This window comes from Pelmatolapia mariae, linkage group LG8 (assembly GCF_036321145.2).
Source record: "Pelmatolapia mariae isolate MD_Pm_ZW linkage group LG8, Pm_UMD_F_2, whole genome shotgun sequence".
Lineage (NCBI taxonomy): Eukaryota > Metazoa > Chordata > Actinopteri > Cichliformes > Cichlidae > Pelmatolapia > Pelmatolapia mariae.
Genome location: NC_086234.1, coordinates 6,729,468 through 6,750,091, shown reverse-complemented (window position 1 = coordinate 6,750,091; position 20,624 = coordinate 6,729,468). Strand labels below are relative to the sequence as shown.

General features: G+C 39.1%; 1 protein-coding gene across 1 annotated transcript in view; it reads left to right on the top strand.

Moving 5' to 3' along the window:
* Positions 1-20,415, top strand: part of dusp3a (dual specificity phosphatase 3a) — a 32,010-nt gene extending 11,595 nt beyond the window's left edge. The window contains exons 2-3 of the mRNA XM_063482613.1: positions 6,813-7,045; positions 11,781-20,415. Of these exons, the coding sequence (XP_063338683.1) occupies positions 6,813-7,045; positions 11,781-12,010 (463 nt within the window). The 3' untranslated portion in view covers positions 12,011-20,415. The remainder of the gene's footprint in view (positions 1-6,812; positions 7,046-11,780) is intronic.
* The last annotated feature ends 209 nt before the right edge of the window (positions 20,416-20,624 follow it).

Below are 20,624 nucleotides of genomic sequence, written 5' to 3'. Positions count from 1 at the left end.
AGTAGTGCTGAAAGTTAGGTAGTTCTAATCCTCCTTTATCCTTGGTCTTTTGTAGTGTTTTTAAGCTTATACGTGGGGGCTTATTTTTCCAAAGGAATTTGGACATATATGAATCTAGAGATCTGAACCAATCTTGCGGCGGTTTAGTTGGGATCATTGAGAATAAATAATTTATTTTTGGTAATACCATCATTTTTATAGCGGCAACCCTTCCCATGAGTGATATGGGTAGACATTTCCACCTAGCCAGATCACCTTCTACTTTCTTTAAAAGTGGGATATGGTTTAATTTAGTTAGATCTGCAAGCTTGGGAGAAACATTAATACCTAAATATTTTATATTTCCCGATTGCAGTGGAGTAGAAGAGGAATTATGGAAGGAGCAATTAATCGGAAGGACTGTAGATTTTGACCAGTTAATTGAGTAATCTGATATTCTTGCAAAAGAGTTTATCAGTTCAATCACCCCAGAGATATTGGTTTGTGAATTTTGGAGAAAGAGTAACACATCATCCGCATAAAGGCTGATTTTATGTTCCACGTTCTTGCATTTTATGCCCTTAATTACTGAATTCTGTCTAATTGCTGCTGCTAGTGGTTCGATAAAAATTGCAAACAGTGAAGGGGAGAGTGGGCATCCCTGCCTGGTGCCCCTCAGGAGACAGAAGCTGGAGGATGTCTGGTCATTTGTTCTGACACAAGCTGTTGGGGAATTATATAATATTTTTAACCAGTTGATGAAAGAAGATCCAAAACCAAATTTGTGTAAAGTTGCAAATAGAAATTTCCAGTTAACTCTGTCAAACGCTTTTTCTGCATCTAGAGAAAATATTGTAGTTTCAAGGTTTTTACTGTATGAGTAGTCTATCAAATTAAGTAATCTACGTGTATTTGTTGATGAGTGCCTACCTTTTATGAAACCAGTTTGGTCAGGATGAATTAAGAGGGGGGTTATTTTCTCTAGTCTCTTTGAGAGAGCTTTGCAAATTATTTTAAGGTCTACATTTATAAGGGATATTGGACGATAGCTTGAGGGATATACAGGGTCTTTGCCTGGTTTTAGCAGGAGATTAATGTTTGCAGAATTCATATTTGGTGGAAGTCTGCCATTTTCTTTGATTTCCAACAACGTTCTGTAAAAAACTGGTGCTAGAATCGTCCAGAATTCTTTGTAGAATTCTGCAGGAAAGCCGTCTGGACCTGGAGCCTTATTATTGGGCATATTTATCAGGGCTTCCTGGAGTTCACCTGGCGTCAGTGGCGAATCCAGTGCCATTGCTTGAGTGTCTAATAATTTTGGGAGAGTTATGTTGTCTAAAAACTGATCAATTTCCTTTTTAGATGGGTTTATTTGTGGTGAATACAACGTTTTATAGAAATCCCTGAAGATGTTGTTTATTTGTTTCGGGTCATATACTGTATTCCCAGATGAGTCTTGAACAGCACATATAGTTGTTTTTTCTTTATTTATTTTTAGCTGGTTTGCTAGAAATTGACCGGATTTATTACTATGTTCATAATTTTGTAAGCGTAGTCTTTGTACTAAGAATTTTGTTTTTTTATCAATTATCTCATTTAATTCTAGTTTTGTTTTGCGTATTTTGTTCAATGTTTCCTGATCTTGGTGGGACGCGTAGGCTTCTTCTAGTGATTTGATGGTTTTTTCTAATTCCTGAATATTTTTGTTTTCTTTTTTCTTTTTATGTGATGAGAAAGAAATTATTTTACCTCTCATCACGGCTTTCCCTGCTTCCCATAAAACAGAAGCTGATGTTCCGGGAGTGTCATTAAAGTCTAAATATGAAGTCCACTCTTTTTTAAAATATTTAATAAAGTCTTCATCTTTAAGCAGTGATGTATTAAATCTCCAGTTTTTACTTGGCGTAGTATTATTCTTGTGCATTAGTGTTAAAGATACAGGAGCATGATCGCTGACAGCTATAGGGTGAATCTCAGTGTCTGAAATGTCACTCAGCAGTGAGCTGCTGACCAAAAAATAATCCAGACGAGAGTAGGAGTGATGAACATGTGAGAAAAAAGTATATTCCTTACTGGTGGGGTGAAGGGAGCGCCATGCATCGCAAAGACCAAAGTCGCTCATATACTGTTTGATTATATTTGTGGACTGCCAATTACGCTGAGTTCCTGCTGTATTGAGCCTATCCATTTCTTCATTTAGTCCAAGGTTGAGGTCGCCTCCAAGAACAAGTGTGCCATCTAAGTGTTCAGAGAGTGCACTGAAAAAACTGTGAAAGAATGAGGGATCATCAACATTTGGACCATATACACTTACAATACATAGCTTTTTATCAAGTATAGATAGTTTAATGATTAAGAATCTGCCCTCTGGATCTATAACTGTATCGAGTACTGTGAAATTAATATTTTTATGTATTAAAATTGCTACTCCCCTTTGTCTAGAATTATAACAAGCTGAGAACACATTAGGAAACTCAGGTGTTTTAAGTTCATTCGAACCTCTAAGAGGTCTGTGGGTCTCTTGTAAAAGGACAACATCTGCCTGTAGTTTTTTGAGTTGGTTAAATATTTTTAACCTCTTTTCTCTGGAGCCAGCTCCATTTACATTCCATGTAACGAATCTCAGTGCACCCATAGATGTCTGTGTATAACTAGGGGTGTATGCTGTGTGTGTCGCTTAGACAGGTGGAGAGAATACATCACTTGTTCATAAATAAAGAGAGGGAGAGAGAGAAAAAGTGTGTGGCGAGATGCTCCCTGAGTCTGACTATGTGTTTGCATATTTACTAAGATGAGTACACTTGGCTTAAATGTGTGTATCCTATACAACTGTGTGCGCTGTCTGAGTGATGTAAATGTGCTGCCGTTGAGCGCATGACTGTGCGTGATCGTGCTGTGCGTATGTGTCGAAATAAAGGATGTTGTTTGTGGATGAGTGTGGAAGCAGGTGATCGAAGCAGTGAAAGAAAGAAAAAAGAAAGAAACCAAGGACAAGGGTGAGCAGCATAAAAACAAGAGGGGAAAAGGAGAGAAGAAAAAACAAGGAGAAAAAAAAAAAAAAAAAAAAAAAAAAAACCGGAAACATTCTAATCAAACCCTTGACGGAGAGTGATGGTGTTAATACTGCTATGATATCACACCTAAGATGCGATTTGATACTGGTAAGTTAAACAGATGTTAATGCAAGTTAGTGTGAGTGGATGGGGAAAGGGTGTAGCGGATTCTTATCTGGTGTGAAGTTAATACAGCCACGGAGTGATGTCGGGGTCGCGGTGGAGCTGTCCGTCCACGTACAGCCGGTCCACAGCGATGACAGCGCGGGAGCCCTTCTGGATGAAGCCGCGTCGGATTGGGAAGAGGACCCTGCGTCGTTCCAGGATCTCTTTGGGGAACTGGTCGTTCACGCTGAAGTCCGTTCCTTTTAATTCCCTGCCGCGGCTTTTCACATGTTCCTTTTGTTTGAAGTGGCCGAATTTGGCCACGATAGGACGTGGTCTCCCGGCCGTAGCCCGAATGGGGCCGAGGCGATGCACCCTATCGAAGACGATGTTCTTCACCGTGTCCTCCGGCAGCTTCAGGTGGTTTTTGATGAAGCTTTTTACCGTGGCCTCCGCGTCCTCTCCAGCGGCTTCTGGAATACCAGAAAATACCAGGTTATCACGCATGCTACGAGCTTGTAGATCAATAACTGTTTCTTTTATTTTTTTATTTTCTCTATTGAGCTGGGTAACATTTTCTGTGAGACATTTCACCGACTCCCTTAACGTGGCATTTTCAGCAGCGAGCGTTTCCACCTGCTGCTGGCTGAACTCCAGGGATTCTCGCAAGCATTTAAATTCCCGGTGAAGAATCTCCACCAAGGACAGCCTTGCGTCGAAGCTGGACAATCGCTTGTCGATTGACTCCAGTATGTCGGCAATATCTTTGCCGGCTGGCGATGTTGTGCCGGGGGAATCTGCCGGGCGAAGTCTTTTCGACGATGGCGTCTCAGGTTTGGCCGGGGAAGATGCACTCTGGGCCTTCTTCATCACGAGATCCTGAAAGCACTGATCAATGTAATCTTGGAGAGCCTCTAAACTCTCCCCGTTGTTCTCCAGGGTGTTGGAGATTATTAAGACAAATATTGTTAGTTATAAGACAATTGATAAGTGTATTTGGTAATACTGAAGCTTAAAGGAATTTGTACAAATCTAAACTACCATTTGCTTAATTTTCCGCCAAAATCTCCGGCGTCTGACGTCAGTTACAACATGAGTCGCTTACCTTGTCCGTCACTTCCGTCACTTACCTCTCACCTTTTCCAAGGAAACGCCAGAACAGCCCACCAGTTCTGAAGCAATGCTTCTCTGTAAAGGGTCAGGACAATGCCATACTGACAGCTGCTCTCAATGCTAGCTAACATAAGCTCATGGCTCAGCTGATAGGATTCATTGCATTCCATTGACGAATCTAACATAAGACGTGCTATTTGCACTGCTTTGCTATGCCCATAGGTGCTGGTTCTTCTGCAAGCTACTTTGAAACCCACCTCCAACCACTCATCACTAAATCACTAAATACAAATGACTGCAGATAGAAATAGCAGTCATCTTATAAATATAGTAATCTTTAATGAAATATATTTTGCTTGCATCATAACTTTGCCATAATATGTATAACAGCTTTTATATACTTCCAGTTTTCTTCTCCATTTCTATTTCTTTGTGTTTTCGATTATGTGCAATTTCTTTTGTTTTAAAAATATTTTAAAAATTATGTGCAATTGGTGGCACTAAATGTACCATAAACTTGGAATACAACTTATAACCTAAATACACAAGGAGGTATTTTGTTCAGAATCAATGGGCAGTGCCTTTGGCCAGGTTGGATGTGGATGCAGGCATTGGGCCAGGCAGGCTGGAGCAGCCAGAAGCTTGTACTGCTTTGTTATGGTTTGTTAGCTGTGTGGGACTGTTTGCTTTGTATGGGTCTAATGTGCAATAACGCAGCTCTAAAAGGGGATGTGTATTAGAGCAGGAGGTAAGCAGAAACAGATTCATTGTTTCCTGGAAGTAGGGTGAATGATGATGGAGGTGAAAATACTGGAGCGGAGCTGTCTGAGAATAGAGAGATTGTTCTTTTTGTCTGTTGTCCTACAAAAAAAATAAAATAAAAAAGACAAATACATCAGAGTCTGCAGACTGAAAATGGGCACCTTTATAGGTCCTCAGCAAACAGTTTCAAATGGTGCCCATTAGAGCTGGATTGGACTGGTTTGTGAAGAGGGTAGTACACACTGCTGTATGAAAACTAACCATTACTGAGAAAAAAATACTTTTTTGGGGGGACTATAATCGAACTCACAATGGCTGATGCTTTAGACACTCAAATAGCCTAATTTTATTTTTCTTATTTTCAGCACAGTACAACAGCACAAGCTGTGCTTATGTGTCATAGACATAGGAGTAATGCTTACTGAAAATGAACCTCTACTTAGATATTCAAGAGAAATAAATAAAATAAATGATCTAAATGATTCCAATATTCATTCAATTAAAACATTTCAGATATATTTATCGTATTAGAGCGCTTCATGCCCCCCACTGGATGAAGGCAGTATTTTAACAGACACCCAAGGATGTTTAGCAGTTTGTTTTTTTCTCCATCAACTTGACTTCACTTTGTTTTAAACTGCTCAGTAGCTAGCCCAGCCCTTCCTGGTTTACATTACACTGACCAGGTCACTGTTGTGGTGATTACCTGAGAGTCTCATTCTGTAGTGTGGACTGTAGCCAGTAACAGGAGTCCTTGTTGTGATTCTGTAGGAAATCCTGAAATAAATGCGGTTATTTTTCAAAAACAGTTATTCCAAACCTTCAAAATGTAGTGCAAGTCTGGCCACACAGTTTACGTTAACTAGATGAATATTTAGGGTAAGGGAAACTGTGTTACTTTAGTGTTTAATGAGCACATGTGCTACCGTTAACACGAATGATGGCATGTTAGTGAATTGTATTACATTATTAAATTAAATTTTTTAATTTTATTTTAAATTACTTATCACTGCATATTTGTTTTTCTTTTCTCACTTCTACCATTGGTAACCTTTGAAGCACTTTAACCCTATAATGCCCATTGTGTCATATTTGATATATGAGTTTCTGAGACCTCTAGCTCATCAACATGATCAATACTTGCTGTAATTTCAAAATGTTATAGACAAAACTCTAAAATTAACACTGTTGTTAACAAAAAGTTGCCAAAAATGCCCAGTGTATTCAATGCGATACAGAAAATATATAATAAATATACAATAAAAATATATCATACACAACATGATATAGCAAAAAAAAATTTGTGGATTTTGTTATAAGGGTTAATAAACATCTCAGTTCCAAAAAAATCAGAATTTTCTGGCTAGTTTTTTGAAGGGTTGGGTCTTACAGGGTTAAACTGGAAAAAATGTTGCTGAACGATTATAGGTTTGATTGATATTTGTAATTAGACCTCGAGTCATGAGAAGTCTACTTGTCTCCCAGCAGATACTCAGTATTTGGCTGTTCATCAACAGATGCAGTGAAACACTGTGGTGTTATTGCGACCTGTTTGTCAAAATACCACTTTAAAAAAAATTGTGCTGACACACTGCTTTGCTGTATCTGTCAGGTGCTGTTAGTACTGTTATTTGTCTCAGATGTCTTGTTCTGTGTCTGCACATTCATCATTTTATTTCAATTTCAGAGGCTCTGTGAGTTTAGTCCAGTGCCTCTAAAATTGAAATTAAATTTTAGACTGGTAAGCATATTTGATCAGTTTTTTCATCTCTGATCATTAACCTCTTCTCGCCTTTGCAGGTTTGTCGCTCAGAATACAATGCGTCTGCAGAAACTTGGTGTGACGCACGTCTTAAATGTAGCAGAGGGCACCTCCTTCATGCATGTCAACACCAGTGCGGATTTCTACGCTGGCACGGGCATCACCTATCATGGCATCCAGGCCAATGACACAGAGCAGTTCGACCTCAGTGCCTTCTTTGAGGAAGGGGCTGATTTTATCGACAAGGCCCTAGCGCACAATAATGGCAAAGGTGGGGTTATTTTGTCGTGTATGTTTTATCTATTGGACTAAGGAGCTAAATGTTAACTCTTGAAATACATGTATTCATTTTTAGTAGAATATTTAAATAATGGCCACCAAACTTTTGTGTGCAAGTGATCTACCACTTAGCAACAAGTGTACAAAGTGGTAGGACATCCTAACACTTTGCACATATAATGTTGTTGACATTTTTTGCTTGATTTGTAAATGGGAAAAAAAAAAAGGACAGACTGTGGGATGTTTTTCTTACTTACGCTTATGTGCATTAAACTGTGGACTACAAGCTGTCCAGAGACCAAAGAACTTCCCGTTACGGTCTTGTGTAGCAAAGAAAAGCACTATATTCTGTTAAATAGCTGTTTGCCAAATTTGTAGTCGGTTTCTTGAGAAAGCACAAAAATAATACATCATTTCTACATTCTTCAGACTATTTTTATTTAGTGAGGTCTGAAAAAGTTGTTCAGGAGCCATAACTAGAGATAACACCCACTCAATGTTTGAAAAAGCCCATTGTTTTCCCTCTATTCACTATATATGCTGCTTGGAAGTCTGTATGCTTATATATGCACAGGTAGAGAATAGATTGATTGACTATATTACATTACGTCAGTATTAGTATGTGTTAGTACCCCAAAACTGGGGTAAAACTAGCACCTAAATATATCCAGCACCTCAAAGAAATGTATCCCTTATGCTGGATATTTATATTTATTTAACAAATGGGAGCACTATGCCTTTCTCACTTCAATAGCTCACACTTAAAAGTAATTTGCTCCAAAAGTTGAGACATGAAAACAAGTTCCTCTTGTTGTTTGTCTAACAAGATCCAGTCTTAGTTCCAGTCTTAGTACTCCTCATTGTTGTGGATCTTAAAGCAACAACAGGAGATGATCACAGTGGCCCTAAACACCTCTCGCTAAATCTGACACACTCATGAGTCCTGCTCCATATTCCATTATCCGATCACATCCCTGCACATCAGCATTGTCACAATGTTTGATGTGCAGCACACCTGTATGATGTTAAACGGGTGCTGTAATACTTTGGGACTGCGTAAAAGAACAGAAGAAGTACTGCAGTAAAAAGTTTTAAGAAAGGGGAAGATACAGAAATCACTAGGGAACTGAGTCTTCATTTTCATACAACTTCTAGGTCAGGCATACTATACACCATTTCAGGTGTGCAAACTTTGAATTTTGAATAGTACGAATCAAAAAGCAGCTGTTTCAAATCTGAAACTGAGCATCTTAATTCCCCTATTGTTTTTTGTCACAACAGTGCTGTGGTAAATCAAGAATGAAGAGCTCTTTTGGAGAAGAGCACATAAGAGATTTAGCAGCACAAATATGAGGAGAGCATGTCTCAGCTCTGCTTGGTGGTTTTGCTGCAGTTTGACATTTGTGCATTGTGCCACATTAAGTGTGACATTTTGTGACCCTCAACTGTAAGCTTGGAAAAGGTCCAAGGTCCAGGATTTTAATGAGGAACTGCACTGATGCATTGCTCCTGTGAGTTTTCCATAATGAAGACACAAGGTTACAGTGTGCAGATCTGTGTATTTTCCTCCAATCAACAGAAAATCAACACATTAAACCTGCAATGATAAAAAGTAATTTAACTGCATCAACTGTGGTGATATGGAGAAATGGTTGGATTCATGATCTAGAATTAAAAGATGATAGATAATAATTTATGCTGGAATGTATATTTCAGACAAAATTTATATTTTTTAAATTAATTATTAATTTATTATTTATAGTTATTTAGCTTGTCAAATTGAGGCCATGCAGGGGGTGGAGGGTGCTGCTCCGTCTGTGCGTAAGCAGCCATTGAGACTGTATCGGACATGCCTCCTTGCTTGATTGGTTGTTTTTAATTTGGGTGTGGTAGATTCTTGCAGATGACATTTGAAGCACTGAGAGGAGCCTTAAGAGCCTGATGCTTTTTTTTTCAGTGGCTCATGCAGTGCAACAAAAATGTGTTGCTGCACCGAGCAAGCGGCAGGACATAGTTTAGGAGCTTTTTTGAACACCACGGCCATAGTTCAACAAATTTGGAGTGTGTTGCCAATAAAAAGGAGGCATCCTGCTGGAAGAACTTTTAAAAATTCTGCCTAATCGTTCTGTCCTCTGCAGCTCCATCAAACAGTACGCTGAACCTTTAAGGTCTGAACAAAATGATGTAATGAATACATGCCCATACTTCCACACCATGCATGAATCAAGTGCCTGGATCCAGAAGGTTAGCTCAATCTGAATTAGTTTATATTTTCTTAAGAGCATCGGGATGAGTTTTTCTCATTTTAGTTTGATTTTTGAAGATATGCAAAATGTGGAAGTTTCTTCCCACGTCAAAATTCCTAGCTCCTGATATGATTTCAGATGAACTCCAGGAGTTAATCATTTCTTATTTGGGCCCTGAGAAATTGGTAGGCACATTGTCACTACAAACATAAAATTAATCACTCTCATAAGTGGTGGAGGCATGCGTGGATTAATATACTGTGCATGTCCTCGTGGGGAACATGCACAGTTCCCCATGAGGAGCATTAACGTAAATATTTTTTTTAATGTTGTAGTGAAGGGAACATGATTAGAAAACTGTTTAAATATTTTGTAATTAAATCATATGTTGTTTCTGTAGATCCAGTGCCAGCTGTCAATATGGTGGATGAATGGTATACAAATAGACAAAGAACGGGAGAAAGGGTCAGTCAGGGGGGTGTAAAGTGTACATAGCTGTGCCAGTGCTGCAGTTCGGACTGGATGCTAATGCTGCTAACTTGGTCTACAGGAGGACCGCAGCATTGAGAGAACGATGCTGACTGCACCCACTGACAACTCCTGTTGAGGAAAAGAGTGCCCAACAGTGGATAGCATTTAATGTTTTTCCAACATATGCAGATAAGACTATTAAGCCTAATAAAACAATAAAATACAAGACAGTAAAGACTGAGGGATATTGGAGCTGGACAGTGATGGAGCGAGTGAGTTGAGAGCCAAAGGGTGTGTGTGTCTAACAAGAGGATACAGTGGAATTAGAATTGATCTGTGGCAGACAGGGTGATTTGGTATTGAAGAGGTCACGTCATTGGCATGGAAGTGTTCCCGGTCGAGTGTAAGAGAGGAGCCAGTAAAAGAAAAAGGAGAGAAGAGGGAGAGAGAGATGTTGGGGATAAAACTATAGTAGAGACAGAGAGAGGTGTTGGGTTTCAAATAAAGTGCAGAATCTGCAGATCTGACCTGAGCCGAGCACATCAGCTGCTCTGTGAAGGTTGCCAAGTTAAATCCCTTGTGGCATTTTAGCCAGTCTGTAATGGAAGTGTAAGTTAGACAAAAGTACACCTTAAAAATGAACACAAACACGCAAACTGGCATGAACATAAAAATACAGAACAGTAAACACACATGTATTTTGCACACACAAAGACGACATTGATTCTTTGCTGTGGTCGGGATGTGGGTTCATCTCAGCTGGTGGAAGATGATTGACTTTGCAGCAAAGGTCATGTCTAATATATGCAGCTTCTAGAAGAGAAGCTGCTTTGCTGGACAATCTTGGCCACAGCATATGTTTTCCAACTACTCTAATCTTTTATTTTCTATTTATTTGTTTCTGCTTCATTTCCTCATTTTCTTCCACCTCCTACTTTTTGTCCTGCAGTCAAAGTCTCAAAGCTACCATGAGGGAGAACTCCTGTTTGTGCTCTGGTGCTTTAAGGACACTGTATACTTGATACGAACCTGAAAAGTCATGTTTTATTTCTGTGTTGAATGTTCAGTTATCTTGATTTAATGCCCTACATGTGACAAATTAAAGGAAACAGACACAATATATTTGATTTGATTAATGATTTGCATTACAGGGGACTTTTTGTGTTAATTTCAAACTCCAAATGTGTATTCTTGGACTCGACTAGAGTAGCTTTGCATGATTCATGGTTTATTTTAATCCTTACTTATCTTGTAGTGGCCCTTAGTACTGACGTTTACTTCATTCTCTGCCTGAACAACTATTTTGCCTCCTTTCTGAAAAGCCAGCTTTTTTTTTTGATTGGCTGTTCTTCACAATCTATATGTTTAAACAGTTAATGGGAGGGGCTTCAATTGTCACAGCCTGTGCCTACGGTGACCATATAAGGCATAGCCATTCTCATATATTTGGGTTAATTAATAAATCAAGCGCACAGCTTTCCTTTACACTGTAGTGCTTTCTCTTAAATCTCAAACTCACTTGCTGTTTAGTTTAGCTCGAGCAAAGATGACCAAAAGAGTTTTCAGTCAAAAAGATCTATCTAGAGGAAGTTCAAAGAAATCCCAATCAAGACAATATACACAGATCAGTAAGTCCATGACTTCACGAATAATTGTCATAATTGTGATCATAGTTTTTGTGGCAGTCAAGCAGCCTTTAGCGTCTTCTGTAACAGCTGGTCATTGTTCATGAATAAAGATAGCCAGGGCAATCCGACAAGTTTCATTTATATGCTTCTTCCAGTGTTATACTGGGAACAGATATTTTTGACGCTCTTACAGAGTGACAGTTAGTTACAGGATGTACTAGTTTACGCTTTTTCCTGTGCAGTGGATAACAGATAGCAGAGGAGCCACAATGAGGCCTGAGAAAACTCTTCTATGAAAACTATTTCTCTGTGGTGTGTGTGTGTCTGAAACCAGCCTTACACCATAAACAGCTTTCATCTTATTGTTCTCTGTGTCCTCCAGGGAAGGTGTATGTACACTGCAGAGAAGGCTACAGCCGCTCCCCCACCATGGTTGTTGCTTACCTCATGCTGCGCCACAGAATGGATGCACGGCTGGCGGTGGCCACTGTGCGGCACAAGAGAGAGATCGGTCCTAACGACGGCTTCCTTCGCCAACTGTGCCAACTCAACGAGAAGCTGGCAAAGGAGGGCAAGCTGAACGGGGACCTGGGCAAATTAAAGGCCAAGTGAAAGCTGGAGAGGTGCTGCCCGTCTCCTCCGGTCATGCCTTTGACTGGCTGCAGCTGCTCTGGTAGACTGACCCCATCCTGACCAAACCAGCACTCATCTAACACATCAGGGGTATTCTGAAGCATACATGCATTTATCTGTGGAATTATTCCTCGTGTTCACACACACTTGCACATGTACATGCTGTTCTGTTTGAATCTTTAGTCCATGTCTCTCACTGCTGTTCTACAAAGAGTGTGATCTCAAAAAAAACCCATCCCCCTTTTTATAACGCCATACAGATTTTGCTGCTCATACCCTATAGCTCTGAATTCCTCTCATTTCTGAGCTACTTAAAGCATTCCTTCAATTCCCACAACTTAGAAATTTGATATCTTTGCCCTAATTTTAAAATTTTACTTACAAACTTGTAGGAAATAGAAGGTTATAGCACAATCATTCCATAGTTTACCACTGCCGGGAATGTCAGTGATGTCTCCGCCAGCAGGAGTACTCTAAATAATTCCATATTGAAAGTTGATGGCCACAAATGATGCAACACAGAGTGGATGAAGGAAAATCCCACATTCCATTAAATCTTAAAAAAACAAAAAAAACAATGACGCCCAGTCTCAATCCTAAAAATCCTCAATTCTTCCCGTTGGGAGATAGATTTAATGCACAAACACAGATGACTCACACTCTAATGCACCCTAATACACAATGTAGCATTTCAGTTAACAGACTCTCAGGCCTCTAGGTTGACAGCGGTAGCATGAAATTTATCTGCAGTGCAAACGGTTGTCGACAGAGCCGCCGCTGCTGAGAACAGGAAAAGGTCGAGCCAATTAAAAATAATGAGCTGCGTGAGGCGTTCACGTAGCAGCCATATTTAGCCTCTGATATGATGAGTGTTCACTGCAGCTGGATAGTAGCTCAGTACAGTAGATGCAGAAATCTGAGGAGAACGCTGGATCAAATATCTGCTTAAAAACAGGAAATGCCTTGCCTTCAATTTGAAATTAGTTTATTGTCATTCCCAGTAATGGGCACATGTGAGTGGTTTTAAAGTATGTTTGTAGCCAGAGGACGGCTTTTCTTTTCTTTTCTTTTAATAACATTTGTATTAAAAATAAGTTTAGGTTTGATAATCTTCAAATTTGTGAGACTACAACAGCATGTTAGGGTCACTAAAGGTTAACAAAAAATAAAATTGAGGCTAATTTCACAAATTTACAAGAAAAAAACTTGTATCTGCCTTTGTTTCTCATGAATTTGTATGTTTTTGTAAAATAATAAATTGTCCTTTTTTCCTGAATTTATGAATATGATTGTAATCTTGAAGATTTTGGACTTTTTCTCAGATTGTAAACATCCTTACCAAGCCCCTTACACACTCGCAGTGGCCCTAATACACTGTTGCTAAATGTTCTTAAAATACCATAATCAGTATGTTTGTCAGTAACTCTTGCTTTGTCTTTCAGCACATTGCTTTCCTTTAAAAAATAGTTTACAGAGTGCTTTGACACAATACACATTAAAGTCACACGCAAAGAAACAAAAATAATCTAAATTTTAACATTTTAAACTGAACATGCATTAGTGAAAGACTAGAAACAGGCGATAAGCAAAACAATGACCAGAAGGGAATAGACATCCAGTTATGGAATCACACAAAAGCCAAAGTATAAAAATGTGTTTTAAGAAGTGATTCAAAGCAGGTTGCATAATTTTCATGTATTGTTACATGTTAAGTCATCATCATGATCTCAATATGGAGAAAATAACTAACTGGGATTATGTTTTTTTCTGAAACCCAGCAGCACGACCTCTTGTTCTTAGAGGAAAATCGTAACTTGCTTATCTTTATCAACAAGGCTAAACGTAAAGTACTCCCAAACAATTTACTAGTTATAGTTGCACTTGTCTCCTTTAACAGGTTACTGAGCTGAAATAATCATTTCCCCTGTAGAGACTGCCCTCCGGTGGTGTTTCTCTGCATTACACATCAAGGCATGACCTCATTTCTGCACCTGTATCAGGAGCTTCTATTTTTTCTATTTTTCTGGATAATATAAAGGTAACACACAAGGCTGTTGCATGTGAATGTAGGTTCTTCAGTTAAAGATGGCAAAATAGTTACTGTTGCACTTTAGGTTTGAGAAAGTGGGTTATGAATATTCTGCTCAGAGGTGTTTAAGATGTTGTTGTTTACTCTGCCACCTTCAAACTAGGGGCCTGTTGTTTTAACTGTCAAATGCATCACCCAGATGGGATGCCACCCGCTTTCAACAGAAAGATCCAGCCATCACGCCACCAGAGAGTTGCCCACTGCCAATTCCCTGACACAGCCATTCACTCAGAATCCCAAAACCACTGTTTCATCCACACAGAGGTCCCCACACAACATGCCACTTATCTCACCCCTAAATGTGTGTGTCATACGCTAACTAATACACACACAGGGTCAAATTAGATCACAACGCCTTTTTTTTGTTTTTGTTTTGTTTTGTGTGCACTAAAGCATTGCAATATATGTCAATACCCCATCCGATATATAGAATGTAATCACATTTATATGACTAACAAGGCAGTAGCTGTTACATATAGGCAACTTTAGTTCAGCAGTACATTTTGAAAGACACTGTATTTAATACTGGGCATAATACTGTAAACTAGACCTAGTGCCAGGAAGAATGGCGATGGTGTGAATTCTTGCACCACATGAGTCCTCGAGTCTGTTTTAGAGAAGTCGCACGAGCGAGATCAGACACGCATAGACTCGTGAACTAAATGTCATGTTGGCAGGATTGTTGTCACGCAAGAGAGGAAGATGAAAACTAGGTTCTCACCTCATTAATGGCACTATTTATTCCTCCTTTGATATATCTGTATACATTTAAATATATACATGTATACTGTATATACATATTTAAGTGTTGACATATATGAATGTATGAGCAATGTGTCTATAACGTGTAGGTAACGTCAGTATCGTCTTTATATAACATGTTCTACTTGTATGTAGCGCTTTCATTCTTTCTGTTAATTACATGCACATTAATATTTGGATATGATGTGCATGTAAATTGTTCTGTGTAATTGTGGTAGTTCATATCGCAATTGTGCAAAACGTGCTTATGATGGCAGGGTTTTTTTTTTTTCCTGGTGTAGCCAGGATACTGGGGCATGTAATCATTGTATCTAAGTAGCGTTTTGTACAGCGTAACGTCTTCATATCAGTGCAAATGGATTCATTAAATACAGCAAGATGCAGGTGGCATCATTAGACGCAAGTGACCATCACATCCAAGGATGGACTCATCCCATCACCCATTTCATTTGGCATTATTTCCATCTCTCGCTTTTGATGCTTTAGGATCGATATATGGGTTTGTTTGGATGAGAGTATTAGTGAGAGGAATATTTTTAGAGGTGAAAGGAAATAACAGGAGCACGTCTGGTGTCAGTCAAACCACTCGTGCTTATGGAATGAAAAAAGAAAAGAAATGGAAAAAATATGACCAAAAATATTGCATAAAAGATCCATGTCCAGAAACTAAAGGGAGGTTTTGAAAAGTGACAAAGGGCATTTAATATAAGGCTAAAGATCCACCTTGAGTGCTTGGACTTGGATATTTTATGGTCCTAGTTTTTCAGCCATTCAGGCCTTGCAGATCTGTAGTCTTGTTGCTGTCTCCTCTTACGTAAAGCGAGCACAAAGCAGTCAAGCAAAGTGCGCCATTAAATAAGTCAGCTTTTACATTTATATTTTCCTTTATAATTGTAGGTACATTAAGCAGATCGAGATTAAAGTCTCACATTAAATGTTCATATTTCAAAGCAAGCAATGGAAGTCTACCCAAATTAATCACTTACTTGTTTGAAAATGAATTTTTCAAGAGAGTATTTGACTGCTCCAGCACATTTTTTATGTCTTAAAGTAAAATATCTTCTGCTGTTGGACTGTTAATGATAATTTAGGCTCTGGGAAATTACAAAGTTCAGTTTTCACTGTTTTTCCAGAGGTTTTATTGACCAAATAACCTATTGATCAATCAGGAGAACAATTCTCAGATTGATTAATAATGAGGAAAAAGCACCTTCCTGGTCCATGTAGTGCAAGTAAAGAGTACATGAGTCTACAAATATACAGCCAGCAGAGACATTTTAAAGGCCATGTGTTTGTGCTGATTCCAAAACATACACTGAAATGTCCAGTGCTGCTGTGGCCTCTGACTCATTATTGGCCAGGAGGAAAAGTCAGAGAAGATAATGTTCTCACAGGGAGTTAAAACCGAGGACAAACCCTGCAGAGCGAGAACATGAGTGCGCTTGTGATTGCGGTTCATGCGCAGGTTGTTCCAGTTGACTCTGAGCCCTCTCATTTGGCCATTTTTATACATGTGAAAATGTTTTAAGCAAAGCATTTGACTTCACATCTTGCAAACGCTGCTTCCTCTTGTGGCAAGATAAATCGGGTGCAGTAGTTCAAATTCCCGACCTTTAAGTATAATTTAGTAAATGCGTCATACCACTCATTCCCATCACCTCATCATGAACCCCACACCACCATTATTGTCAGTGAAAAGGTAGTATAGATATACGGCTATATTATGTGTTTAAATTGTCAGTTCTAAGCGACATACGTGACAAAAACGATTTATATTATAGATGATTGGCTTTGTCATCATTCAGATGGCCTGGGGTTTCACTCATGCAACTGTTTGGATCTGCTCTATAATACTGCCCTCCTTCTGAATACACAAAAAGCAACAACAAGACACGGTTTGGTACCTCTTTAAATTTGGGAATTGGTATAAATGTCCTCAGCTCATTCCAGGATGAGGGTACGTACTTTAAAGCATCAACTGCCTACACCGACCTGCTTATCGGGTAACTCATGGAGGGTTTTAAAGCACTCTGTGGTAGCCCAAACTAGCCACGGTAGATGTTTTCTGATGCAACTGAAATGACTTTTTGGATGCAATGATGTGAACAGAGAGTTTTTATCATGGCAACACTGCTGGCTTAAACACTGTTCTGTAAAAGAAAAAAACACTGCCACCTGCTTGTTCAACAAATCTACTGGTTTGCACACCAATTTTAATTATTTAAAGTGGACCTATTATGCATATGTATTTTTCAATTTTTTTAGTAGTATAACAATGATGCATGCTCATTTTACAACTTACAGTTAGGGAGCTAAAATGGCTCATTGCAAACAGAAGACAAATGGGGCTGCATCGAGGCTCAGTATGAAATAAATATGGACTGTTTTGAATGAGAATTATGCAAAGCTAATCTACTAAATTTAGACTGTATTTATCTAGCTACAGTTCAAGGCAAACAGTTCTCTTGAGGTACTTTATATATTAAGATGAATATTGGCTGCAATATTAGTGAGAGAGCCTCAACATTGAGCATCAGCAATGGTGGGGAGAAAGAACTCCCTTTTAATAGGAAGAAACTGGCTCTTGGGGGGGAGAGAGAAAACAGAACAAAACACAAACTCCAGACAAAATCAAAATTAAAGTCATGCAGTTGTGGCGTGGAGACACACAGGACGTCGTTAAGGGTCACCTTATTCAATGCCAGTTATCTTTGAAGAGAGGTCCTCTGTCTCCTGAATCCAATGTGCAGGTTCCTTAGCTAAATGGCTCCCATTCAACTTTTAGAAACTTTAGGAACCACAAATAACTGGGGATTTATGCTTCATCTTATCTGCAAATAATTCTGAAACCCTATGACATAACCTACAAACCTACATCCTAACCCTAGAAATGAGGCTACAAGTCCCATAAACATGGCCCACAACTACCATGATTGGCCTGTCCAGTACTGTTACCACTCAGCTGTAACACGCCGATGGGATGTTGTCATCACCCTGCCGTTTGGGCATGTGGGCGGGCGGTGTGGACACCCAAGTTTTTGAATGTAATAAGTTGAGAAAGAGGCAACCTAGGAGTTTCAAATTGATACCATAGATGTATCTGTTAAAAGTGTCAGACAAGTTTAAATCTCAGTGATCTCAACCCCAAGATCAAGGTCAGAGGTCAAGTTTTCTGAAAATCTTCTAAATCCGATAACTCAAAAAGGAAGTCCAAGGATTTTGAAACTGATGCCACAGGTGCATCTGTATTTTAAAATTTGTCAATAAAAGAATAATAACCATTGCCTCAATATAAGGAATAATAATCATAGTATCAATATAAGGGCAAATATCAGCAAATTCGTGAAGGGGTACTGCCAAAACTTTTGGAATGGACATGAGGGAATGTACAGAGAAGTGGAAAAACTTGAGGGATAAATATGTTGGCCTTTGAAGAGAAAAAATACTGACCACAACAAAGAGTAGTGACGCCAGGAGGGAAAAATGCCGGACATTTTATTTGTTTCTATCGTGGCAGGCACCGCATTTAAAACACTGAGACACAACCACAAGGTAATTAACACACAACCATAAATGCTGCCAGCAATGTCGGCCGCTGGAGTAGTTCATGTCATGGCCTCTAAAAAGACTCACTGCAGAAGTCTAAATCAGATAATACTCAGATAATAATTCAGATATAAGATACCGTAGGATCTGATTGTGAATCCTAACCGTGATACTGAATGATTTTAAGGAGAAGGGAGCCAGTGAAGAGAAGCCAATATGGATCTGGAAATGAGCATAATAGGTCCACTTTAACACATCGTAAGTATTTATAATCCAGTCTCATGTTGTTTGTCTAGGTCTCTTTTAATTTTTATTTTTTTTGCCCCTTATGTGAAACCCTGAATTGCCAATCTGAAGCACCCGTTTGTTTAAACAGTACCAGCATCATTTTGTGGGCAATAGAGTATGTGTTATGTATTATCGAAAATGTTGAAATGCCATTGATATTGATATATATGGTTCTATATTCTGAGTATGTAACAAAAGGCATTAAGACCGTGGTGAATTGCTGCATTTTACTGTAACTGGGGTGTTACAGTGTAAAGATAGGACATTGTTTGATATTGGGAGTTATTAAAAAAAAGTTTGACTTATTTTCTCCTCAAAGTAACATTTAGTTTTTTAATCTAGATTAAAGTTTATTCTTAGTTTCATTAAAGAAGGCTGTTTGTTTGTTTGTTTGTTTTTATTTCAGAGGGTTTTTTTCTATGGTAGGAAATGTGTGACCCACTTCTCCAGTGTAATGTAAGTTCATTATCTGTGTTGTTTTTGGATGAGTCACTCACATGTATAATGGTAGTCAGACTAGGGCCAGACTGTAATTGCAGCTCATTCATAGCGCCCGTTTTAAAACCAGAGAGGAGAGGAGGATGGAGGGTTGTTAAATTACTCGACTGGAGCCAGGTAGTTGTGTTTATTATTGCAGAAAAGTACCTTAAATTGACTTACAAATAATTTCCTGCGATTTTCACTCAAACTCGCTGTCCCGTGTGGCGTGTCTCGGCCATCTGTAAGGCAGGAAGCTGCCATGTTTAAGACCTCTGTGACTGACAGCCGATATCGTACATCATGGAAACTCATCTGGCTTCATGATGTAGTAAACTCCTTCCCTTCTCTTACCCTTCAGGGCGTTCAAACAAACACCGGAAATGACTTGCAAATACCATCTGGCGCAGGTAAGGCGCTGACATCCAGAGCTGTCATCATTTCTCTTCCACTTTGCACTCCCATCCTGATGAACAGCTTAAAGCAAGAGTTTTAGCACAAGTGAGCCCACTGCCCGACTCCTCCTGGAGTCCATTACACAGTCTCGTCGCATATTTCTGTTGTACAGATATGTACAGATGTTGCAAAGGGTGTTGTTGGGATGATGTTGTATTGGCTGTTAATGGGTATATGCACATATATACCGATCGGTGGCAAATTAAAGGAAAAGTGAGGGGATCCAGTGGCTTTGTTGTGCTGTTGGAGGCATTTTGCAGGCATGGTTTTTCCCCTTAATGATACTCGTCTCTTCCAGGATGACAGTAGCCCCATAAACGGGGCACAAAAAGTGGTTTGGAAATTATGTGAGGAAACTGTGGCTCATCATCATCCAAATGCCAGTGCCAAGGAGCATTGAAGCCACTCTTGCAGCTCATAGTTGTGCCACACCTTTAAAAGCCACTTTATGGTCTTATTTTTTTCCTGTAATCTGTCACCTTTCTGTACATATATATATTTGTCACCACCACTGTCATCTCAGCATAAGCATCACAACAGTAACGACACGGCACTTGGCACCCAAAGCCTTACGGAAACGATCGATTCTTTACGATATGTTTTTGAGTTTTTTGTGTATCTCACTTCACACAGTAGGAAGGGACAGCTCCCTTATTATAGAGCGAGACATTGTTGAAGTGCACTTGATTTTAAATTGCAATGTTATTTTTCTTACCTTTGAGAAGTCCCTTCTTTCTTATGTTTAAGAAATAAATGGCTGAGGTATTAACGGCTTTGAGTGGTTTATTATTTTGTCAAACATAACATGACTATTTTAAAGTGACTTTGTTGTCTACCGTGAGAGAAAATCATCTGGGATCAAGAGACTGTTGCATCAAAACCAGACAGTGCTAATAATTTATATGTAAAATATGAAATAAGCTAACATTGGTAAACAGTGGCCTAACCCCCCCCCCCCCCCCCCCCCAAAAGAAA